The sequence below is a fragment of the Siphateles boraxobius genome, unplaced genomic scaffold (genome assembly GCF_051911475.1).
Source record: "Siphateles boraxobius isolate OS27281-9 unplaced genomic scaffold, OSU_SipBor_1 20, whole genome shotgun sequence".
Taxonomy (NCBI): Eukaryota; Metazoa; Chordata; class Actinopteri; order Cypriniformes; family Leuciscidae; genus Siphateles; species Siphateles boraxobius.
Window position 1 is genome coordinate 13756869 of NW_027508811.1, and position 27167 is coordinate 13784035.

The following is a 27167-nucleotide window of genomic DNA, read 5'->3' on the forward strand; positions in this document are numbered from 1 at the left end:
CCTCGTCCCGATCTCTGGAACCTCCACTTGTGGCTCCTCGACGGGACGAGGCAGGTTTGAGTACCCTACCACCAGCGGTGGTGGCTACCATCACTTCCGCTAGGGCGTGTCCACGAGACACGTCTATGCGTTGAAGTGGAACCTCTTCGTCAGCTGGTGCTCTTCTCACCGAGAAGACCCCCGGAGATGCTCAATCAGCGTTGTGCTTTCCTTCCTTCAACAGGGGCTGGAGCGAAGGCTGTCTCCCTCCACCCTGAAGGTCTATGTTGCCGCTATTGCCGCACACCATGACCTCATCGAAGGTAAGTCGGTGGGGAAGCACGACCTGGTCATCAGGTTCCTGAGAGGAGCGAGGAGACTAAATCCGCCTCGCCCTCCTCTCGTTCCCTCTTGGGACCTCTCAGTGGTTCTAACTGCCCTGAAGAGTGCTCCATTTGAGCCCCTGCAATCAGTCAAGCTTAAATTCCTGTCTATGAAGACAGCGCTCCTGGTTGCACTGGCCTCCATCTAGAGGGTAGGGGACCTGCATGCATTCTCTGTTGACGAAGCGTGCCTGGAATTCGGGCCGGCTTACTCTCACGTGATCCTGATACCGAGGCCTGAATATGTGCCCAAGGTTCCTACCACTCCCTTCCGGGACCAGGTGGTGAACCTGCAAGCGCTGCCCCCGGAGGAGGCAGACCCAGCCTTGGCACTGCTCTGTCCAGTACGCGCTCTCCTCTCATGTGCTCGCTTCAACCAGCTAGTACTGGACCCGCTCAGGTGTCTGCGCTTGCTCGCCATTCCACTCCACGGACTGGATATGTGCGATTTCTCCTCAGGTGAGCTTCTCCGAAAGCCCTGAGTTCCTCCAGCACTCCTGACGTCGGCGCCAGTGTCTATTGCCTGCGCGTCGGCTAGGTGCCTCCCATGTGCATGGTCCCTGCTCTGAGCGACCCCCACATGTGTATTTCCACTTTAAGCCTCTCTGAGCATGTGTCTTTCCCTTGGCAAGGCACCTTGCCACCCCTGGGGTTGAAATATTCCACCTGCGGCTGGATACCCCAGTGTTCTCCATATGTTTCCTTCGGGTCATATGTGTATTCTCTAAGACCAACCCCCCCCCCCCCCCTCTGGGTTGGCATTAATTGCATACTTCCCCTAGCTTGGGATATGCTTCCCAGTGTACCTTGGTATTCCTGTGATAAATGGAGTCCTTCGTCCAGTCTACAACAGGGATCTCGATTTACGCAGGGCACTGGAAGACAGCTGAGAAGGTGGCGTGATTAGACTGGTAACCCCATTCGTCGTCATCCGACGTAACTCGGAGTGACAACGAAAGGGAACGTCTTTGGTTACGTATGTAACCCTCGTTCCCTGAGTAGGGAACGGAGACGTTACGTCTTCCTGCCACTTTCCGCTGTACCGCGGGGATCGCCTGAGCTCAGTCTTGGCTCCTCAGCGAAGAAACATATCTGCATGTTGCCGGCGTCCTCCTTTTATACCCACGAGGTAAGGCAGAGATACGCTATGCAAATTCCGCAGACCCATGGCATTTCTTTGCCATTGGCTCATTTTGTAATACTCGAAGTCGATAGGTGTTCTAAGCGAAACCCCATTCGTCGTCATCCGACGTAACGTCTCCGTTCCCTACTCAGGGAACGAGGGTTACATACGTAACCAAAGACGTTTCTTACACAAGTGAACACTGGTCACCTGTTCATAAGAATAAATCGTAAAAGGGGAAGTGTTTAATATTTGTGGCACTAGTGGCACCAGACAGAATTATATACAAAATTATCATTATTTGTACAAACAATGAATTTTTAAAATGGGTAATTATTTCAACGTATTCATCTTCCTCTTTGTACAATACCGGTACAGTATCTGCCCAGAGAATTTATGGTCCACATCAGACATAAAGCCTGTCACTAACAGTGCTATACTGCTATTTCTATGAAGAAAGCTAGCAGATGCATGTGCTGTATACTTTTAACACTGTAAAAGAGAAAATAGATTGCTCCATCTAGCCACATCTGCAGCACATCACCTGAGGACCTGTCCCACAGATGACTGTCCCAGATAGCAGCTGTTGCGAAGAGGAACTACCCAGGAAATTCTATCCTATATATTCAGACTGCCCTACACATCCGACCCCATACTGTCAAAACGGATAAATATAACACTGCATACTTCCACTCTGCCAAACCCGTAATTACCTAGTTTATCTTCATTAGGTGAAAACTTGAATATGTGACAGTACTAGTCAAAAAAAGTTATGGAGAGGAGAGTTGCAAGCAAACCAGAAGGACCTCTGGAAACACTGTATTATATTAGTGACATTGCAGAAGACAAACATCTGCTTGGATTAGAGCAGAGAGGGGGTTTCAAATTGGGGAACAGGGACCCCAAAGGGACTGCTATGTAGTCAGTGGAAAATTTCAGAAAGAGAGAGAGAAAAAAGTGGGGCTTTAGACCAATATTTTTGTTTTAGGGGAAATAACTAAATAAATTCATTTGAGTTATGAAAAATGAATCATATAATTAATACTAATATTTTCCATATAATACTTATTAATAATTTATTTTGGTTTGAATAAAATAAAATAAAATATTTACCAATAAATGATTGCTACCGTACAGAGAATGCCTTGATAATTCACCAGGGGATCATCATCTTTGTGGGAACTTTGGCATTAAAAAGGTTTGAAACCACCTTGAATATAGAATCAATACAAATAAAGAAACTACACATGAAGCCCATATGGAATTTATCGGGTGTTAAAAGTATTGGAGGTAGAGGTGGGTCTTGATGGAAACGTGTGGACCGCTCGGAACAGTCTTGTCTGAGAATCATACAGTGTAGTTAATAATCAGACTATCAGGTGAATGATTAAACAAACCATCAGGAGTGAATCTATAGTGGTTATATATAAAGTCAGTGATTGGGTATCAGTAATTGGCCGTTTATGGATGTGGCAGGCCATTAATAGTCTCATTAGTGACTGCTGGCAGTGTGACTCCTGCTGTGCATGTCTGCTGTCAGCCAGAAGAACTGGACAAGAGCCTCATCTCCACCAAACAATCTTCAAAGGACTGGAGGGGCGGTCAGAGAGCTTTGAGGCTCTGGGAAAAACAGTTAGAGAGTTGGTTTCTGGGGCGTCACTCAGTGTAGCATCCCCCACCTTTTTACAGTAGTCTTTTTTTCCCAGTCTTCTGGGGCCGTATTCACAAAGAATTTTATTTTACCACTAGGAGTACTCCTAAGGGTGTATTCACACCAGGAAAGTCCGATAGTTCTATTGCTTTGGTCCGGACCAAATCATTTTTTTTTTTGGTACGGTTCGCTTTCACACTGCTCTTTTTGCAAGTGAACCAAAATTTGTAAACAAAACCACACGTGTGTCGTGCTGACGCGGTGTCATTGGTTGTTGCGTTAAATCTTACCCAGATACAATAGTGCTATTTTCTGATTGGCTAACAACACCAGAGGAGACGCGCTTGATTCCTGCCGGTTCCACAGTGAGTTTTGGGCGCTGCGGCATATTTAATATATTACTATTATGTGTGGCGGGAGAGCGTGACAGTCACTCATTTCGGTCTTTTGTCACGCTCTCCCGCCACACATTATATTTCTCACGCTGAAAAATTATTTGTAATAGTAATATATTTAATATGCCGCAGCGCCCAAAACTCTGGCCGCGCAGCTCTCACTGTGGAACCGGCAGGAATCAAGCGTGTCTCCTCTGGTGTTGCGTGACACTTGAGAGCCCTGTCACTCATTCATTCATTCATTCCATTCCAATGATGCACACACGACGCGCAGAAAGACGCGCAACAGTATCGTGTTGCCAGACAGCACGCCGGAATGGAATGTAGTAGGCTTCAACAGATCACTTTCCCATAACGCAACTCCGACTACGGAAGCCTGTTAACTCAAAGGCGCAGTGCTTTCTTGCAATTGGGTCGGTTCATGTTCACACCGTAAACGAACCGTACCAGAGTTCGTTTGGAACCGTACCGAGACCACCTCTTCAGCTGGGTCTCGGTTCGGTTGTTTGGTCCGCACCCGAGTTTGATTGCTGTATTCACACCTGCCCAAAAGGTCCGCACCAAGGGGGTAAACCAACTAGAGGTCGATTCAATCAAACCAAACATGGCAGGTGTGAATACACCCTTAATCACACTAAAATATTTTAGCTAGGAGTTTTCTCTTAAAAGTTATTCACAACGCCTTTCAGACCTACTCTTAGTAAGGAAAAATGACAACTCCTAAACTAAGAGTGAGTCTTCGTTGCTATGGATGACGTCAATTCTCATGCACGAGTTTCCTCGCAATGATCACGGTGATTGGTTGTTAGATGACAGGGCCATCATGCGGAACATAACACAGACGCAACAAATCATGGAATTACGACATCTAAATATGTCTGTGTCCTACACAAAATAATCATAGTAATGTCATCGAAATGCATATATAATGACATGTATGTGCAGGCCCCAGTGAAGTGTAATTCTAAAAAGGCAGAGAAAGAGAGAAAAGTGGTGAATTAAATTAAATTAAATTAAGGCAGCCTAATACCCTAATGAAACTGCCACTTGCCTAATAATGAAAAACGACACCTGCATTAACACTTGCTTGGTTAATTGACATCCTATTAGTATGGAAGCTTGTTTCCGCCACTGAATAAAAATAAATAAAAATAATTGCGACTTTTTATCTCACAATTGCGAGATATGAAAAGTCGCAATTACCTTTTTTATTTTTCATTCTGTGGCGGAAACAAGCTTCCATAGCCTAAATAGACTACTTAAAGCAAGGAAATGTTGCTCCTATTGAAGTAATGTAATAGTTGAATGACGGTGGATTATGAACTCGCCAAAACGGAAAAGAAAGCCCAACTGGACGCAGGATCAGTTACTGCTGCTTGGTGTTGGTGCTGAAAAATTTTTTTTTTATAAAATAAAAGGGAAATTCGACACTGGGATATCAAGTAAAACTAAGCGTGAGACATGGGAGAGGATTTGTTTGCAGATCAATGTAGCATTCCTGCTTGGAGGACCCCGGACGACTGCGATAGGCGGTGGTATGCGCTACAATCCTTTGTGAATAGGTCTTAGTGAGTTAGGTGTCCTCTCGACTTCTTTTAAGCTGTCCAAGACTTAGGTGCTACTTTTTGGGCTAAAATGCTTCGTGACCTACTCTTAGTGAAAAAAATAGGAGTCCTAAAGCTAGGAGTGACACGCCCATTATTTTTAGGCGTTGCTCCTAAATTCGCCAGTTAGGAGCTACTTTTAGCCTTAAAATTCTTTGTGAATACGGCCCCTGGTGTCTTGGTTTTTCATATGCATGCTAAATCACAAAAATAGATATGGAAATGCCTGCAGAAATGAAGGTCAAGAAATGTATCAACATTTTGCATATTTTAATTTAGTTATTTTTAGAACTAAAACCAGATTAAAGCCAGGTGAACCCCAACTATCCTAATTATACAGGACATCCTTAAGTCTGATTTTGAATAATTTACATTTTGTACACATCATTGCACATTGCTATAGTTACATTAATTTTTAGCAGATACAATAATCACTTCACCAAGATCGCCTAAAGTTCATCAGATCACAAATAGAGTCAATAAACTGCAACAGTCAGGTTGTCAATCACACTCCATAGGACAAACTCCACATTATCAACCATCTTACTTTCCATAGCAAAGTAATTTTATATTCAAACTCCACATTTCAAATCCCATATTTTGAAGCATTTATTAGCTTCACACACTTTTCAGAAGGGGCTGTGGTCTATTCTCCCAAATAATCTTTTTTCTCCTCTTAGATATTTGCTGAAGGTTGTCAGATGTCACATTATTCCTTCTGTTTTAACAAGATGTCCAGTCCCTGATGATGAAAAGCAGTCCTACTGATACTAGCACCATATTACACAGTATTTCTGAAGCGAAAGGAGTGTTTGATTTTTGACACACAGACAGGGGCGTAGCACAAGATCCCGGGCCCCATGTTCCAAATAAAATATATTCCAGACTTTTCAAGGGCCCTCTCTCCCCTTGGGGCCCTGGTAATCAGTACTGGTTTTACCCCCAGTCCGACGCCCCTGCACACACAACTGCATTGAATTGTGCCTTACAACATTTGTCTTGGTGGCATAGGACCACAAAATCTCTTCCTACATCCCAGCTGTCTGGTTCTTCTGTGTTCAGATATTGTTCTTTTAGAGTAATGGCTTGTTTTGGGCACCCTCCTATACTAACACTTTTAGCCCATCTTAAAACAATGACAAATACCACTAACTGCACAAGTATAGATATCATCTCAGGTTACAACTGTAACCCAGGTTCCTTGAAGCGGGAATGAGACGCTGCATCGAGACGCTGTGGGATTGCATCATGAAGCACGTGTATAATCAGTCCAATGGAGAGAGGAGACGTCATAGGCGGGTGACGTCATCGACCAGGAAACTATAAAGCATACCTGAAAACAGACCGCGCTAGCTTCTGATAGGCCGAAGCAACTCGATCACAGGCATGCAGAGAGTATGGCGGGGGCGACGCAACCTGAGACGTTCCCCTTTCAAAGGAACTCGAGCTGCGTCGAGATGCTGTGGGAACACTATACCCACGGCGCCATAGTAACAAGTGCCTGTCTGTGTGAAATCTCTGCGCACACCAAAAAGAAAGCACCTGCGCCCCGGAGTGGAGCCGAGGTCAAGGTCAAAAACCTCACTAATGTGTGCGGCGAGGCAACATCCTGCCACATCACAAACATATTGGAGGGAAACTCCAGACAATAATGTTTTAGAAGCAGCCATACTCCTAGTATCTTGGTCCGACGCCTCACAGCGCCACGAAGGAAACATAACTAGAGGGTGTCTCCCCAAGGATACACCACTTAAAGGGACGTGGTAAGCAGCTAAGGCCACCATGTACACCTTTAGTGTAGAGGGGGATAGACCTGCGGAGAAATGTTCCAGGAGGAACTCCAGCACTGCAACCACAGGGCAGATAATTGGGTCCAGCTGGTGCGCTCTGCACCAGGAAGTGAACAATATCCACTTCAAGGTGTGGAGTTTCCTCTTAGAGGGAGCTCTGGATTGGAGGATGGTCTCAACAACCTCAGTTGAGAGACCTGAACTTATGAGCTGGGCCCCCTCAGAGGCCAAGCCCAAAGTTTCCACAATTCTGGGCAGGGGGTGTAGGATCAACCCGTTCGACTGAGAGAAAAAGTCCACCCCGAGCTGAATCTCCAGAGGAGAGCCATCGAGGAGAGACTCTATGGGTCCAAGAACCATACTCGGGCCTGCCAAAACGGGGCTATTAACAGAAGACGGGCCCCGTCGCGGCGAACTCTCTCGAGAACTCCCTGGAGCAGAGAGATCGGGGGAAATGCGTACAGACGTGACCTCGGCCTGCATCAAAGCGTCCAGCCCCAAAGGAGTTGGCTGACTGAGTGAAAACCACAGTTGACAGTGTGTCGTCTCTCGGCCCCTGCCTCGACAGGTTATCTGCTCATGGATTTAAAATCACGGGACGTAAATTGCCTTTTGTGGCGAGGGACGCCGAGGGACGTGAGAGAACGGCGCGAGGCCGGTGGTGCGATTGCTAATGAGCAACACCTGTATAGCACACCGGTCTCGCATCTCTCACGATCATTAATGTCGTCGTTCCCCCTTTATGCTTCCGCTCCTCCGTGAGAGATGCGAGACCGGTGTGCTATACAGGTGTTGCTCATTAGCAATCGCACCACCGGCCTCGCGCCGTTCTCTCACGTCCCTCGGCCGTCCCTCGCCACACCTTTATAGAGAGCAAATTCCCATGGGCCTACAGGAGGATCTGGTGCCAGTTTGCGTAAGTGACGTAACCTCAGACCCCCCTGATGATTGATGTAAGAGACCACCGATGTGTCCGTGCGGGCAAGCACATGATGGCCCCTCAGGTCTGGTAGGAAGTGTTTGAGAGCTCGAAGTACCACCATCATTTCTAGCCGATTTATGTGCTAAGAAAGTAGATGGTCCTGCCAAAGACCTTGTGCAGAGCGACCACTCATAATCGCTCCCCAACCTCTGAAGGAAGCATCTGTCGTTAGCATTACGCGACGAAAAGAAGCCTCCAACACTGGGCCTTGGGTGAGGAACCAAGGTTTCTTCAACATGACTTATGGCACATAGGCATCGCTGTGTGACCCTTATCATTTGAAAAATATTTCACCTCGGAGAAAACCCCTTGGTTCTGCACCATCACTGCAGGGGTCTCAATTATTACGGTTAGTACAGGAGGCCAAAAGTTATTACATTGGACGCAGCTGCTATGAGACCAGTCAGTGAACAGTCAGTGACTGGCCTAGTTTTACCTAGGCTGAAGGGAAGAACCCGATATTGGTACACTTTGCCCCTGAAAGCGAACCTCAGGGACTAGGGATGGATGGCTATATTGAAGGATGCGTCCTTCAAATCTATCGTGACGAACCAGTCCTCGGACTGAATTGAATGTAAGCCTCCATCCTTCTTTGGAACAATGAAGTAACGGCTGTAAACCCCTGACTCCCAACTGGGAGGAGGAACCCTTTCTATAGCCTTCTATAGTCTGTACTTCTTGCAACATAACCAGAACCTGCTCAGGGACCACCACGTAGGGAGGACTTCTAAAAATCGGGGGGGAAGAACCAAACTGAATTCTGTAACCCTTTCTATAGTGAGCAGGTCCCAATGAGATATATTTGGCAGCAGTGTTGTGCAAGTTACTTCCAAACTGTAATACATTATAGTTTACTTGTTACTGTTATTTAAAAGTAATTCATTACCTTACAATATTACTGTCTCAGAATTGTAATGCGTTACATTACTCCTGTATTACTTTTGAGTTACTTTCACCAAAATAACTATACAGAAGTAGAACTTAACATTCTAAAATGACTAGGGCTGTAACGATATGCGATATGAAACCGAAATCGCGACACTCAGATCCACGAACCTGCAGAATGGCGACACACCCCTTCCAGCTCCCAGCGTTATCCATACCGTCCAGATCCAATGCTACCACATCTTTAAATTACTATTAGTATTATTTAAAGTTAACTTAACATTATAAAATATGTAGACCTACACCACAAAACTAGTTGAGGATAAATTATTTAAAATTTGTGAATTCCAGCGTTATGGACATTACATTTGCAGACTTGCAGTCAAAACTTATATAATTATAAATTCTCAGAAAATGCATTAATACCAAAATATTGAAACGTCTGTTTATCCTTAGGCTCCTACCAGAAAGGAGTCCAGACATTAGAAAAATATCAGTCTACACATGCGTTTTATATTTAATATTAGGGAAATCGACAGTCATGTGTGACAAAAAAAAATCTTTAACTTTTAGGAGGCAACGATTTTTTGTTGTTGTAATTCTGTGAATTACACTGCGCAAATCTAATGAAGAAGGGTTGGCTCTCCACAGAACATAAAATATTCATTTTATTTTATTTTTCGTGTTCGCATTTATGAGGAAAAAACAATGTTACATACGTGACAGTTCTCCGTTACGGACGCGACCGCTCTGAAGCGGCACTAAAAGACTGCTTTAAAACTTTCACAGACACCTTACACAGAAGACACGAAGCCTTTCTTTAAAGTGAATTTCGTTTTGTATTAATTGTACGGACCTGAAAAATATATCTATATTGAAATGTCTACTTGTAAACAGAATAATTCAAAACGAAAGAAAACAGACTGCTCTCTGCTTATGAAATGAAATGTGCATTTCTCTCTGGTGCATTCACTAGCCTACTGCGAAGATCGCGAGTCAGCATCGTCAACTTCATCTTGACTTAATTAATAAACAATCAACATGTCTCCTTGCTATATTTGACATATTCATAATCATTGCTTTTGCCGGTTCTTTGTGACAGCTTTTAGGTGCTTTATCGGCAGCGCCGCCGCCCTTACATGAACGCGTCACCACGGCATCAAAAACATGATTGCGTGATGAAAACATGAAAAATACCACATAAACATAGCCTAACTGTTTAGAAAGAAAACACAGAACGAATAGCCTAATGCGCATACGTCCATCTCGCGAATGTAGTCTTCTTCATGCCATCTTCACCATTAGCCGCTTTTCCTCTGGCCAGCGTGAGCACAGAGGCCGAAATCATACCTCACGACACTGCTGTAAAAAATAAATCGCTATACAAATATATCAGACGCTGCCATTTAGTCTTTAATTACAGACTTGGACACCACACGCGGCTATTGACTGACCACGAACAGGCAATTTAGCCTACTTGCATCTTTCATTCGTTAATGTCTGGCGGTCTTGCTGGTTTTTTTTTTTTTGTTTGTTTTTTTACAATTAAAACTAAAAGTCTGTTGTAACCCAAGCCTTACCGAACATGTACCGAGTAAAATATTACTGAAAATTGATTAGTAATGCCTTACACTACTGCGTTACAGCAAAATGTAATATGTTACTGTAATGCATTACTTTTGTAACGCGTTACTCCCAACACTGTTTGGCAGTAGCTTACACGCTGCCAGAAAATCTACTAAGGGGACCAGTCTCTCGAGACTGGCCTCTGGTATTGAAAAAGTTGAATAGTATATTAATACAGACATTTAACTCCTCAATGTGCCTCAATCTCCTAAATGCAGCCATATATCAACCAGACAAGTAGAAACGGTCTAGGTCAGGGGTATCAAACTCAGTTCCTGGAGGGCCACTGCCCTGTAGAGTTTAGCTTCAACTCTAATTAAACACACCTGATCCAGCTAATCAAGTCCTTCAGGCTTATTTAAAAACTACAGGTATGTGTGTTGGAGCTGGTTGGAACTAAACTCTGCAGTGCTCTGCCCTCCAGGAATTGAGTTTGACACCCCTGGTCTAGGTGAAAGGCTGAATATAGTGTTATTAATTTAGACTTCATAGTATAATATCAAACAATAAATAATACACAATTAGTTTGCACAAAATCATAAGAGAACGAGAGAAAGGGAAATCTGCGCATATTATACAGATATGCAGACCCATAATCTAAGCGCTGCCTCGGCAAGCACGCAATCTGAGCCAATAGATTCTTATAGTAGAGATGCAAACCCAAAATCAACGTGCTGCCTCTGCAAACGCGAGATCTGAGCCACTAGATTCTTATTGCAAACCCGTAATATACGTGCTGCCTTGGCAAATGCGAGATCTGAGCCACTAGACTCTTACGCAGTCCCGTAATCTATGCGCTGCCTCGGCACAAGCTAGATCCGAGATCGAGTCACAGAATCGTTATTGCAGACCCGTCATCTACGTGCCACTTCAGCAAACGCGAGATCTGAGCCAAAGAATCTTTATTGACTTTTTTCCCTCGAGAAGAAAGCCAACAGGAGCACAGGTAAAACTCTCGATAGTGCATATGTTACACGTCGGGAATTTATGAATGAACACGGTCAGCCTTGTTCTGGCCACCCTTTTACTAGAGCTGACCGTGCATGCTCTACTCCCAAACAAACAACACGATTGCATTGTGTGTGTCCCTACTGGTAGGTGAGGGCAGGGACAAACACACAATCCAAAGCTGCTTGCTAGACATACTCCTGTCTAAATATATATTTTATGAATACATTTTATGAACAACAATAAATAGACAGAGACAGATTCACACAGATCGCTTGCTGAAGGCACAGAAGCTAGCACGGTCTGTTTTCAGGTGTGCTTTATAGTTTTCCGGTCGATGACGTCACCCGCCTACGACATCTCGTCTCTCCATTGGACTGATTATACACGTGCTTCATGACGCAATCACGCAGGGGCGTTCCCACAGCGTCTTGACGCAGCTCGAGTTCCCTTGAAAGGGAACCCTTCTCATTACAAACCATTCCACCTTGAAATATGATTCAACTGCAACTTTATGTAATCAGACAGAATATCAAACAAGAGCTTATATAAATTCAAAGCAGTCAAAAGATTAAAGGCTTAGAACTCATTATTCTTTCATATAATAGTGGATTTTAATATCTTAAGCATATTTGTCTTTTTTACAGAGCAAAAATGCTTATTTGAATGAAAGGTAATCCTGTGTGAAAAGTAATGCGCTACCTTCTCATATCCTTAGCTGTAATTTGCACTGCACTGCAAGATAGTCAGCTCACGTTTGATCTAAATCAGACAATTAAAAAGCTAATCAGTTCTTCTTCCCCTTTTAGCGCAGGTGAAAGGCTATCTGGATGTGCTGGCACTCACAGCGTGTGCTGGGCTTCCATGCTAATTTCTGACAGCTGAGCAGTTTAGCTATTAGAAATGTGCTGTATCATCACACAGCAACCCTTTGTTGACACCAATGACAAGACACTACAAATACAACTTCATAATTACAAATATTTTAAGATATGAAAATGAGGTTTATTCAAGTGTGCTATTAGTATACTTCTTTTAAACTAAAAATAAAAACGTATACATAGTTTGACATACTGTCTTATAAACTTAAATTGTTTTAAATTATTGATTTAAAAAGAAAACAGATATGTTCCTAATTCTGATTGTGAATTTTTATGTAGTCCACTGGTAGTGTACATATATTTACATCAAATCTACTTAAAGCGCAGTTAAAGTATACAAATTAATACCTAAATAGAAACGTATAGGCTACTCAAAGTGCAAAAATAATAAATAATAATAATAAATAGTAAACTATAAGTATGATATTACGTTCACGTAAAGAAAACTTACAAGTATAGGTACTTGCTGTATAAAACTAAACTAGTAGTTAACTGAAAGTATACTTCAAAGTAGGCTTTCATAAACTAAAAAATGTTCTACAAGTATTCAATTAATAAACTATCAGTATACAAGTTCACTTGTAGTATAGTTTTAGTCAGGGCTGCCAACTCTCGCGCATTCCGCGTGAGACTCACACAATTGACACTTTTCACACGCTCTCACGCCACACATCCATTTTCTCACGCAGAGAAAAATTGCAAAGCAAAGAGGACACTGACACCGGCAAGACAGAGCAGGTTACTTTTGATAAGAAACAAATTCTCAGCATTCAGATTCTATCAATTTTATTACGAAATGCACACAATAAATACTGTTTTGGTATTTGGTATACAAACAAAAACTTTGTTGTAAACAAGTTTACTAGTTACACTTAAAGTATACTTTTACACACTAAAAAGTGGGCCAATTTAGTCCCAAGTTGAAGTATTTAAATAATACCCTTACAAGTATACACTGATATTAATGTACTAATGTACTAATTTTTCTCACGCAGAGAAAAATTGCAAAGCAAAGAGGACACTGACACCGGCAAGACAGAGCAGGTTACTTTTGATAAGAAACAAATTCTCAGCATTCAGATTCTATCAATTTTATTACGAAATGCACACAATAAATACTGTTTTGGTATTTGGTATACAAACAAAAACTTTGTTGTAAACAAGTTTACTAGTTACACTTAAAGTATACTTTTACACACTAAAAAGTGGGCCAATTTAGTCCCAAGTTGAAGTATTTAAATAGTACCCTTACAAGTATACACTGATATTAATGTACTATAACTATACTTATTTTTTGTAAGGGTCAATCAAATACTCATTTACTTAATCAGTTTTATCTTGTTTTCAAGAGGAAGAAAAAAACATCCTTAAAACTAGATAAATTACCTTTAAAAGCATTATATATTATATTATTTATTAGGGCTGGGAAAAGATTAATCGCATTCAAAATAAAAGTTTGTGTTAACATAATATATGTGTGTGCACTGTGTATAATCATTTTGTATATACAAATACACACACATGCATATATACATAAGAAAATTGTTTTATTTATACATAAAATATTTATATATAATATAAATAAATATAAACAGTATATACATAAAAATATTTCTTAAATATATACATGCATGTGTGTGTATTTTTATATATACAAAATAATTATACACAGTGCACATGTTACAGCCAGTCAGGAACGAGACGGAGAGCGAATCCAATCGTAAGCACATTTAATAAACAAAAACACACAGGTAATCCAGGGAACTCAAAACAGGACAGAAGTAACATTAAACAACCAACAACAGCCAACAACTGAAACATCGGGGTTTAAATATACAGACAAACAAGCTAAACAAGATAACAAGGGGGCGTGACTTGAACAGTTTCTGGATCGGCGGACGTGAAGCCACGTCCGCCGATCCAGAGGAACTCAAAACAGGACAGAAGTAACATTAAACAACCAACAACTGAAACATAGGGGTTTAAATATACAGACAAACAAGCTAAACAAGATAACAAGGGGGCGTGACTTGGACAGTCTCTGGATCGGCGGACGTGGCTGACGTGAAGCTCTGGCCGGACGTGGCTGACGTGAAGCTCTGGCCGGACGTGGCTGACGTGAAGCTCTGGCCGGACGTGGCTGACGTGAAGCTCTGGCCGGACGTGGCTGACGTGAAGCTCTGGCCGGACGTGGCTGACGTGAAGCTCTGGCCGGACGTGGCTGACGTGAAGCTCTGGCCGGACGTGGCTGACGTGAAGCTCTGGCCGGACGTGGCTGACGTGAAGCTCTGGCCGGACGTGGCTGACGTGAAGCTCTGGCCGGACGTGGCTGACGTGAAGCTCTGGCCGGACGTGGCTGACGTGAAGCTCTGGCCGGACGTGGCTGACGTGAAGCTCTGGCCGGACGTGGCTGACGTGAAGCTCTGGCCGGACGTGGCTGACGTGAAGCTCTGGCCGGACGTGGCTGACGTGAAGCTCTGGCCGGACGTGGCTGACGTGAAGCTCTGGCCGGACGTGGCTGACGTGAAGCTCTGGCCGGACGGTCTCTGGCCGGACGGTCTCTGGCCGGACGGTCTCTGGCCGGACGGTCTCTGGCCGGACGGTCTCTGGCCGGACGGTCTCTTGCTTAGGAGCCACCGGACACGTCGTTGAGGAGGCCATTCCTCTCCTCCTCCTCCGTCTCCGGACCACTGGACTAGGGACCCAGAACACCGGAACCAGAACCAGCAGTGAAGGCCGGGCGTGACACGGGATGAAGCTCTCCAAACATTTGGAGAGCGCCTCTCTCCAGCCCAGACCGGAGAGATCGGGGAGCTCCCTAGGATTGACCTCCTTAGCCGCCAGCCAGTAATCCTCTAGAGAGCAGGAGGCAGCAAGTGAGGCAAACCCCCAGGTGAACTGAAACAAATCAGGGCTCCTCAGGGCTAAGGCCGCGGTCTTTCCAGCGAACTCCAAGCTCATGCTGGAAGATCAGGCGAGATCCGTGCTGCTGGATTCATTTTTGGGTCGGTTGTTCTGTTACAGCCAGTCAGGAACGAGACGGAGAGCGAATCCAATCGCAAGCACATTTAATAAACAAAAACACACAGGTAATCCAGGGAACTCAAAACAGGACAGTAGTAACATTAAACAACAACCGACAGCCAACAACTGAAACACAGGGGTTTAAATACACAGACAAACAAGCTAAACAAGATAACAAGGGGGCGTGGTTAATAAGAAACACCTGGGGAGACTAATAAACATGGACGAGGAACACCTGTCGACACTGAGCAACAACAACAAAAGACAAGACACATGGCAGGGTCACATGACAAACAAGGAATCACGTGATATACAAGACACAACAAAACCCACACGTAACAGCACACACATATATTATGTAAACACAAACTTTTATTTTGGATGCGATTAATTGCAATTAATCTTTTCCCAGCCCTATTATTTATATAGTATTTAATATATTAGAACAGGAGTATAATATAAATATATTATATATATATATATATATATATATATATATATATATATATATATATATATATACATACATACATACATACATACACATATATATACATATACATATATATATATACACACACACATTTATGAAAAATGAAAAAATGGCTTAAAACTACAAGTAAGAAATTGGTTCTCTAATGCATAGCACAAAATAAATTCAGAAAAAAGCCCAAAAATGGGAACAACTCAGTCTGTCTCTGCAACTTAAAGGGCACCTATTATGGCCCTTTTTACAAGATGTAATATTGGTCTTGGGTGTCCCCAGAATGTATTTGTGAAGTTTCAGCAAAAAATACCCCCCAGTTAATTTATTATAACCATTTGAATGTGTCATTTTTGGGGCCTGTTTTGAAACAAGCTGTTTTGAGGCAGACGACCTTAAATGCAAATGAGCTGCTAATTCCCACCCTGCCGCTGGATGTGGGCGTAACTTGCATTACTATGGCAATTAACAGTCGGTAGAACCATAATGGCCGAGAGTGATAGACCCGCAATTGTGTATGGCATTCGGCCGTATGTTTGCAACAGAGTCCGACCCAGATGACGAAGAGACTCCTGCTGAAGAAACACGATTGAGATGTCTCGGAATGGTTATTTGATACATTTATGAACTCATTGCGTTGTCATCGCTGTGCAACACACACACAGACACACACAAACTGTGATAACGTTGACGCAAATGTTTGAAAACACAAACACAAATACCGATAATAACAATAACAATATCTTAAAAAACATATGAAAACGTGTGGTTATTTAAAAGGTTTAAATTACATAAATCATACGACGACGACGACAACAACATTTGTTGTCGATGACTATTAACGTTACCTCAGAAATCATAAAATACACTTACTTCTTCAGGAATTGTCGTTGGATCGCGAACATTAGGCAACGATCCACCCTTGAGGATTAATTTTGTAGCAAGACCTGCTTTGAATTGACCGCCGTTCAAAAAACAGTCACTCTCAAAATGATTTGAGCAAACATAAACGTACTTCGGGAGTGTAAGAGGCGCATTTCCTTCATAAATAAAATCCACCCACTGCGTTTTCAGTGGCTCTGATGTCGGAAGCAAGTGCAAACAACTATGCGAAGTATTACAGCCCACAACAAAACACTTATTTTTCTTAGGAGGCATTTTCTAGAAGGCAGCACAAATCTACAGAACAGCGGTCCGGCTGTCGTTGAAACAACAATGGAGGATCAGATCACCGATGGAGGTACCAACCACCAACCACACTGTCAATCAAACCCCCTTCCCATGTTCTACGTCACAAAAAGCTGAATCTTAGAACAGCTCATTCTGAGAGAGTGCATATGAATTATTGAGATTGTAAAAAAAACACTGGGTGCATTTTTATCATTCTAGGGTGGTTTTGCTCACACACTGCCAACACATTTATGTTCAAACAGCATGTAAACGTGCATTTTGCATAATAGGTGCCCTTTAACTTTGTTTCAAACAGATGGAACCTCATCTTAACTCGCAGCACCAAATAGGAGTCGATTAGACTCAAGGTTACCACCCTTATGCTTGATATCTCTCACTCTGAAAAACAGCATACTAGTGTCTGCGAACTGGATATTTTCAGCGCGAAACAATTCCGGTAGATCAGTGCCTTATAACATGCTTGTCCTAGCTACATTACAATACGAGGCTGGTTTTCATCTCCGTACGTCTGAAATATTCCAAACATCTGTGAGTAATCGATCTGCTCACTCACTGGCTGGCCAGAGCCTCTCTAGGAGATGTTCAGTGGTCTTGCTGTGTCCTGCCGCACTGTGCATTGCATTTGATTTACTCGGTTGGAGCAGTTTTTTTGCTTTAGCAAACATCATAAACAGATGCAATGCAGGGCCTCATCCACTCTTACTGCAGCACAAATGTAAAGAATGTGGAGTGTAGGGGCATCATAAATCACACCTCTAATGAGCACATTTAGAGCATGCTATATATATTGAGAGAGAGAGAAAAGGTATGTAGGGCGCCCACTCCTCTCTGAATTAATGACCTGCGCTACACGTGAGGGCAGCTGCAGGAGAGGCATGTGGAGGGATCCAGGAGGAGCTGGCAGATAGAAAACCCCTTGCTGTTTCTCTCTCTCCATCCCCTTTTCACCTCGTCATGCGCTCCTGGGTGGCAGATGCCTCCGCCCTTACTAAATTGTCTTGAGTATTCCAGAATAGACTGCTAGCCTAAAATAAAACCACTGTATTAATTAGCGACATTCTATTGGGGGATTTAATACTTTTTGTTAATTACTGAGAAACTACTGAGAATTTTCTCTCTATAGAGTTATTAAGAAAATCGATCGATCACCTGTCCAAATCCAAAATCGATTATTACTTTCTGAATACATGTTCCTAGTCTTATTGTGAATGATACATCACATTACAGAAGTAAAATGGATGCAAATGGGATTTCACATTGATTTCATTTTAAATCATGTTTAGGAAGAAATCTTTGAGTTTATTAAAAATAAAATCATGATCTACATAACCTACTATTAAAATTAAATAATATTACTTACTTTTCTTTTCCGCTGATGTCCTCTAGGCTGCAAAGGTCATTGGATAATACACCAATACACAACTAGCTATTTAACCATTGTTTTAGCATTTGTGACCCTGGATCACAAAACCAGTCACAAGTTCCATGGGTATATTTTGGCAATAGCCAACAATGGGTCAAAATTATCGATTTTTCTTTTATGCCAAAAATCATTAGGATATTAAATAAAGATCATGTTCCATGGAGATATTTTGTACATTTCCAACCATACATACATAAAACATTTATTTTTGTGAGTGAGTGCAGCACAATCACAAACATAAATGGACAACTTTAAAGGCGTTTTTCTCAATGTTTCGATTTTTTTGCACCCTCAGATTCCAAATTTTCAAATAGTTGTATCTTGGCCAAATATTGTCCTATCCTACCAAACCATATATCAATGGAAAGCTTATTTATTGATGACGTAGAGGATGTATAAATCTCAATTTAAAAAAAATTTACCCATTGTGGTCCAGGGTCACTTTTGTTTTATTATTTGTTTTAGGCTCCATTCTAGAATGTAATGCCCACTTTTCATAATCCAATCAATTTACAACAAATAAAACCTAGTCCTGCCATACATTTTTTCTTGTTGAATATGCTTTCACAGAAGTGAAATCGAATTGAAGAAGCGCTGCAGAGACCGATCGGTGTATGACATCAAAGTACCGCGAGTGCGATTAGAGAGCAGACGGCTCTGTATGCTTTCAGATCGCTCTCACGGTACTTTGATTTCATGCATCGATCAGTCTGTGCAGCGCCACTTCAAGTCAAACACACCTATTCTTAGACTCGTGGATTAAATTTATTTATCATGGAATTGTCTTTGACGGCAAGTTGAAATACAGTGCTACCACCACTATACAAGCAACCACTGGACAGGATTTTTAAACATCTTGTGACAATTCTTCCATCATGCCTCCACCAATTCAAATCCACCTTTATTTCTATTTATTTTGATTTTATAGTAATTAAATAGACCAGCTCAATTCAAGTCTTATGCTGGAGCACATCAGAGACAGAAAGCCACATTTGTTAGCCTACATCTTGCAAAAGGTTTATGTCAACTTTTGCAAACAGCTCAGCACAGTCAACAACAATGTCACTTCATCATGATGGTCTGTAATATACATTTGCCATAAATAGAGACTTTTGGATATGAAGGGAACACTTAAAAAAATGATGGTCATTACTTTAGACTCAAAATATCAAACCCAGGGGCGGGTTGCATAAAAGTTTCTTTAAGACTGTTCATAGCTTTTTTAAATCAGTAACATAAAAACATAGATTAGCCTAATTTAATACCGAAAAGTAAAACTGACATCCCCAGACTAACTGCTAGTAGGTCACACTAGAACTTAAGACACTGTCTTAACATAATGGCTACGTTTATACAAACCGGCCCCAGGTGGCATCTGCAAACAAATGATGCTAGAGTTTTCCTTTTTGAGAAGTATTGCACTTGTAAAGTGTGCTTGTGCTATCTTTCTCTTCAAATAAATGCCACTTTTGTTTTGACATTTTGTTATATATTGAAATGGCATTCACACATTTGTAGCTGTGGCTTGCTTGTCCAAATACGTGAGGTCACTGTGTAATAAAGTGTGCATATTGTTTACTTTGTTGCTCCTCTACAAAACATCTACGTGATAGTGTTGATTTTCACCTTATTAATGGACAAGAATCTTATCATGATCTAAACAGACTACTGAGAAATAACAGGAACTAACATGTGCATTTATTTATCACGTGAGTGAGCTTTATTTTAGCCTTTAAAATACGTGCCAGTGCCTCTTCTTTAAGCTTGAAAGATTCTCCTGCTGTACATTTACACTGTGTTGAGATGATTTTTGCAATCAGTGTTTGAACGGGGAGCTTAATTGCCAACTGTGATGTACTGAAAGATGAGCCATTATTTGCTCTTCACACTTGATCAAATGACTGGATGGCTTTTATTCATTGTGAACACATCTCAGAAATTCTGCGGAAACGACAGCCTGTGCTTCGTATATTTAGTGCTGGGACTCTGCTTTAACATGTAAAGCCATGTTTCAAACAAAATTGTGAATGATTAGTGAGCTGTGAGATGTCAAAGGCATATAAAGTGAGACTGGTTTGGTGTCTAAGCATGGTGGATTTTGTAGGTGATGGTGCACCAGACAACAACATCACTGGCTCCATTCATCAGCTCAAGTGAAAGCTAACCTGCAGCATCTGTATATTTTACAGCTGACAGAAAATATTCAGTTCATGTCAGTGGATGTTAAAATGAGCATAACACTATATATCTCTCCTGATAAATGACAATACTGTGCTGTTGTTTCTAATTCATTTGGCATTTGGCAACCTTCAGGAGTCTTCAGCGATGCTCTGATTAAAAAAATCATTTCTGGTCAAATTATGTTCTTCATTTTCATGGTTGAAAACTAATAAATAATGATACTAAAAATCTACACATTTTGTGAAAAATAAATAAAGAATAAAAATAATTACTTTTTTTTTTTCAGTGGCAAATCAAAATAGTGATTAAGTGAATTTAACATTATAATGTGCAGTGTTATACAGATTTGTAAAAAAAAAAAGTTCTTATATAAAGAAGGCTCAACAAATAATGGTTAAATCGTTGCACTAGTCCTTAAAGGAATATTATATATATATTCCTATAATATATATATAAATATTATATATATATATTATATTATATATATTTATATATATAGGTTTATATAACCTATCATAATATTATATGGAACACTTAATTTACACCTTTGTTACAGTGCCACCTAATATCCTGTGTATGGGCTTCAATGGCCACAAATCTGTAACTTGAACACTGTTAGACCTCTGACATTTCGCACATTTTCCAAACCCTCTATTTGTCTGTGTGGTATAGAATTACAATTACAGCACTGATCCAGCTCATGTCATCCATCTGGGACTAGATTGCTGTCAGGCTTGTGGCCAAGCGTGGTGTAAAACTAGCTAAAATAATGAACTGCTCTGCTCCAAGAGAGACTAAAGGTGTGGACCAGTGTGGATGATAAATGAGCAGGTCAGAAGAGAATGAGAGAGAGAGAGAGAGAGAGAGAGAGAGAGAGAGAGAGAGAGAGAGAGAGAGAGAGAGAGAGAGAGAGAGAGAGAGAGAGAGAGAGAGAGAGAGAGAGAGAGAGATAGAAAGAGTTAAGAACAACAAGAAGTAATCCTACTTGGAAAGCTATGCAAAAATCAATTAAGCAGCCAGGTCACCTATAAAACCAGATAAACAATTTCTTGCAATTTCTTACGTCAAACAGCTCACTCAGAATTTCCACCAACAACGTTCAATACATCACAGAAAAACAAATGTTGAAGTTTGAAAGCAATGAACATGATCAATGATTGCAAGATTTAGTGACAATGCAACATTAGCTTGAAGGGGGAACTAAAAAGTTCAATCAAATGACTTTCATTCATGACTTTTATTCATTTGAACGTAATTCAGCCATTTTGCTGAGAACCAGAGCCGTTCAGGTGTTCTATTATCCACAGTTCACGTGATACAGTGAATTGAAGATTCAGTCATTTGAACCAATGTCAAGGACACACCAAGTGAAAGAAGGAATAATATGAAATATTGAGGCTAATACATTTTATATCTATGCATATAACATTTGACAACCAGAAATTGTCACAATAATTATCTTAAAATATTGACATAAACAATTTGCTTGTGTTGCTTTACTTTAAAAAAATGTAAGACATTTCTATAGGTTTAATAACTATATCCATATAAAGCAGCATAAATTAAGGGCTAACATACATTACACAACAGCCAGAGACTGAGACTTCAACTGAAAACTATTAATCCTAAAGACATCAAGTTTATCTAGTGCTGTGCATTTCTTAAACCTGTTAGAGAAAGTGTTGTGAAATTTGAACCAAAACATGCCAAACCTCTCCAGTATTGTCCAAAATAATCCTAGACAATAGGAAGATCTAACACATTGTTCATTTTTCTTTCTTTCACTTTTTCTTCCAGATGAAAGCATGCCAAGCATGAACATGAGGTACCTGGGAGCATCTGGGCACACAGGGAACATTAACTGACGTCAAAAGCCCTATTTGTTCAGGAAAACATTGTTTTTCTCACACAACCTTGGCTAAAAATGTGGTGCGTACTGTTTTTGCTAACTCAGAGGACATATTTTATCTGAATATACAGTATATATATATATATATATATATATATATATATATATATATATATATATATATATATATATCCTCTTTTCATTTATTTGCATTTAATATTAAACATAATTATTAACATGACTTGCACTGAATATTGTATTTTAAGATTTAGATTTCTTATGGCCCTGCCTGGAGCACCATTATAAATGTAGACGTTTTTGTCGACATGTTCCTGGTAAAATGACGGGAAGAAAAAAAACGATAGATTTCCAAATCCGTCCGAATCAGTACATGACATCACAGATGTCCTCTGGTAATAATTTGACTCAAGGCTTTTGAAAAACTAATCCTGTCCAAATAGTACAAGAGAGAGATAAGGGTATTGAGAAATGAGAGTGAGAGAGAAAGAAAGAAAATGGGGGACAAAAGAAACTATGTAAATAAATAAATGGATCAATCAATCAATAAAATCAGTGCCTCAAAAAAAATAATAATAATAAAGAAACTCAGAGGCCTGGCTAGCTGGCCCAAATGCAGGCAGCATGTCTGTCAGAGCCAGTCAACAACTGACAGGGAAGTCACTTTGTATCAGTGTCTGTTCTGGCTGGCAGTCCACTCAGCACAGTTCTCCCTGCCTTTATCATTCCCTATTCTTCCCTCAAAATCCACCTCTTCACTTTCTCCACTTCTCTTCATTTGCTTTCTCTCGTGGCATTTGCAAAATAGCAGCTCCCTATGTATATAAAAACCCTGCACTGTATGTAAATTAATTGCTCTATCCATTTCATCCAACAGCCTTAAAGGGGTCATATGATGCAATTTCATGTTCTCCTTTTTCTTTAGTGTGTTAAGTAGCTGTTTGTCCATGTATACGATCTGCCAAGTTGCAAAGCTCAGTCTCCCACAAAAAGATTTAATCTATCTAAAAGCTAAGGCAGATCCAGACTTAGCTAAAACGCCTCAATTAAATTCTCCCTCACATGCCTATGTCACTATGTGGAAATACCCGCCAAATGCATACGCAAAGAAAGAAGGCGTGACTTCAGTTATCGTAGTAATGTTGTCTCCGCCATGTCGAAAACGCACCCAAGACTGTGTGTTTCTATATGACAGCAAAAAACACTTTATTTGGCCTTCCGAAAGTGTATGAAATTAAGAATCAGCGGGTTAAGATTTATTTACATCACTGTTCCAGAACAGTACAACCCAAAGGTTTGTGTGTGTGCAGCGCATTTTACGCAGGACAGTTTCCTGAACCTGGGAGAGCACAAGGCCAGCTGTGCACAAAGGCTATTTCTAAAAAAAATGGGGCAATTTCAACTTAGCTAGGGCAATCTGGCGCTTCTGAATCAGAGCCTGCAAGTATGTTTTATTATTTGTTAAAGTATTTGCAATTGACTTTTCAAATGCAGTTTTGTGCAGTGTAGAGTAACACATATTGTTTGTCTTTCTTACGATCAAAATTGCAGAGATGGATTTATGTTCACAAACGTAGTATTCTCCGCTTATAACTTGTGGTATAAAGATGACAAACATACTCTAGGTGCACTACGTGTTCTGTGTGTTTTAGAAAGACTGGGCATAGAGGAGCTACAATAATGTACAGTATGTGAAAAATAATGTATTTTTTGAACATTAAAGCATATTAATATTCTATTACACGCAATACTCAAAATAACGATCTTTGAAAATAGAAAACCCTTTTAATGTAATCTACACAGAGCATTCAAGACAATGTTATACAACAAGATTATCTTTAAATGCGGTGCCCTTAAGTGAACATGCATAGCATTATATGAAAAGATCTCTTGTTTTGTACGTTAGGGTATATGACAGATGTACACATCCTGAATGGTTTTAAAAAGCGATATATTTAATAGTAAGATTATTATGAAGAGTCATTATTTTTGTGCTGAGTTGCACAGATACGAATGGACAGATGGAGTGTGTGTGGACGGATTCAGATCGCACAGTATCATGGATCAGGGAGCGGACTAATCTAGACAAGCTGATAAGAAAAGCCCCTATGTCAATATTTGCCAACTTTTAAGGAGACAACTTCATGCAAGTCCTACAATGTTGCTATAATGTAAACATGAGTGGTAGAAATGCTTTTAACAAGCAAGCCTGAGAAAAAAGGTACAGACACTGTTAATGTCTCTGAGATTAACTGCCACATTGTCCTGACTCAAGTTTTACCAAATTAGTAATGCACATTATGTTATAATATAGAGAGATGAGATGACTGAGATCATCAAGGCAGTGTTTGTGAATCAGTGGGTAAACCAGTGGCTTACTACAATCCATTATGGATCAGAACCCAAACTTTCTCAGCATTGTGGGAGAAAACTGTCCTGAGACAGATCAACCTATTATTAAACACAGATGTTCAAAACACTTTACTCAGTACATCAACATCACAAATACGTAACACTAGCACAATTGTATTTATGACAAAAATGTATCTAAATCACGGTGAACTTTAACAGCTAACAGTGTAAGCATGATTATCTTCTAAAACAGCTTGTAATTCTCTAAAATGATAAATAATAATTGTTCATAATGTCTCAAGAGTTAATTGTTTGATTATGGCTGTCTCAAATGGATTTTAGTGCTAGTACGCTTCTCAGAATAGTTTTTTTCAGAATAGATTATATTGTGAGTAAGGTTCTTTAAAATAGTTAACTTAAGAATGGCTCTCTAAAATATTATTAGAGTAACCACGTCTGTCCACAATTGTTAATTGTAGAGTAGAGTTCAAAAAAATGGTTGACATATCTCTAGTTTATAGTTCTAACACGGATCTCCAAAATGGTAGGAATATGACTCTTCAAAAATGCACACCTCTCTAAAACGATTAGGGCTAATTGTAGTGTTCACTACTTTAATGTTAACAGTAATAAGTACGGTTGTAAGTACTGTACACCTCTCTAAACGGTTAAGAGTGGGAGTACTGCTGTTAATAATACAGTAGTTTGAGTAAAACAGATAGTGTTAGTAGTATGGTTCCCTCCGAAACGGTTAACATTTTAAGTATGGTATGGATCATTAACAGTCGCATTGTAAGAGTGCGTTGCACTGTAAATGTTACAAGTGTGAGTACACAGCTGTCTAATGGTTACTATGATAGACAGTTCTCTAACTGTTAAGTTTGGCTATCTAAAACAGTTTATATTCATTACATTTCGATTCTCCAAAATGTTATGAGTAGCCTACGGTTCATTAAAATATTTAAGTCTTAAGTACGGCTAAAATGGTTAATAGCTTATGACTCTTTAAAAAGTGCGAGCATGCTTATCTGAAACAGTTGTCTAGCCGAATTCTGTAAACTTTTAACTTTTTCAGAAATACATCCATTATGGAACAGTTAAGAGTGATTCTGCATGTTTCCCTTTAAAAGTCGATGCAATGTTGCAAGTACGGTTCTCTAACAGTTCCGAGTGCGAATATGATTCTCCCGTAAAACTTTCCATTACCCCCCTCCGCTTTCACAAACACACATACATTCCTGACAAATACTAAACCGAAACTCACCGGATTTCTCGGTCAAACTAGACAAGCCGGACACCGCCAGCAGCAGCAGCCCGATGAAGCACATCTGTCCCCCGAACAACTCCTTGCGCTTTTTCCTCCGCGCTTTGATCTTCTTCTGCTGGAGCATCACTTGCAGCGGTCGAGTCCATACGCGAACACACGCATCCCCATCCATCACCACAGCTCGACACGGCTACAAATATGACAAATACAGACAGATATGGAGAGTTTTAAGCCTGAAGATTAAACGACGAACGACTGACGTGTGCTTATTGCGTTGGCATGAATATTCCACTATATGACTTCAAATTGTAATGTGGTGAAATAAAGATGCTGCTCGCGCCCCATGGATGCGTCAGTTAGGTGCCAGTTCTCTCAGGACACAAACTGCTGCTGCTGAGAGAGATTGAGGATGTAGAGGAGGAGAGAGCGCGAGAGGGAGGGGTGAAAAAAGGAAGTGAACGCAGTCAGAGAGAGAGAGAGAGAGAGAGAGAGAGAGAGAGAGAGAGAGAGAGAGAGAGAAACTGGAACGCAGCTGTTTTGATGAGTCGTTCGCGAAAGAGTCCGACCTTGCTCATTTAATTGAACGATGGGAGTCGGCTCGATTTAATTTGTTTTCTTTTTTTCTTTCTTTTTTCATCAGCAATGCGTTGTTCATTACTAGTAATGCATCACTAGTTTTAATGGTGAACATACCTACCTAGTCCGTGCATTGACAGAGCGAGAGTAAGAGAGAGAGAGAGATGGAACGAGGGTCAGTTGTTGTATTGGTGGGTTTAAAACAGCGGTTCTCAACCAGTGGGGATGCGCCCCGACCCACTAGGGGGCCCCAGTGATCATCCAGGGGCCGTGAGATAACTTAAAATTAATTTAAATATATTAATATAATCCATTAATTTTATTATTAATACTTTAATGTGCAAAGTAACTCAAACTACAAATCTTTAAAAAATGGTGTTATGAACATCACTATAATTGACACTAAACGAGATACGGCGTAAATAATAGGCCTATATAATGGAGAGGGGGGCTAAAGTGTAATAGTTGTCACAAGGTGTAGCCTAGGAATCACCGTAAGGTTTTGTGTCAAAAGTCCAATTACACAAATATTTGTTTTTCTCTATAGCAGTAATT

At 40.8% G+C, this 27167-nt stretch overlaps 1 protein-coding gene across 1 annotated transcript in view; it reads right to left on the reverse strand.

Annotated features, from left to right (window-relative positions):
• Nucleotides 1–26451, reverse strand: part of slc24a3 (solute carrier family 24 member 3) — a 172826-nt gene extending 146375 nt beyond the window's left edge. Inside the window, exon 1 of the mRNA XM_077236978.1 lies at nt 26034–26451. Coding sequence (XP_077093093.1) covers nt 26034–26208 — 175 coding nt within the window. The 5' untranslated portion in view covers nt 26209–26451. The remainder of the gene's footprint in view (nt 1–26033) is intronic.
• Between the last annotated feature and the right edge of the window lie 716 nt (nt 26452–27167).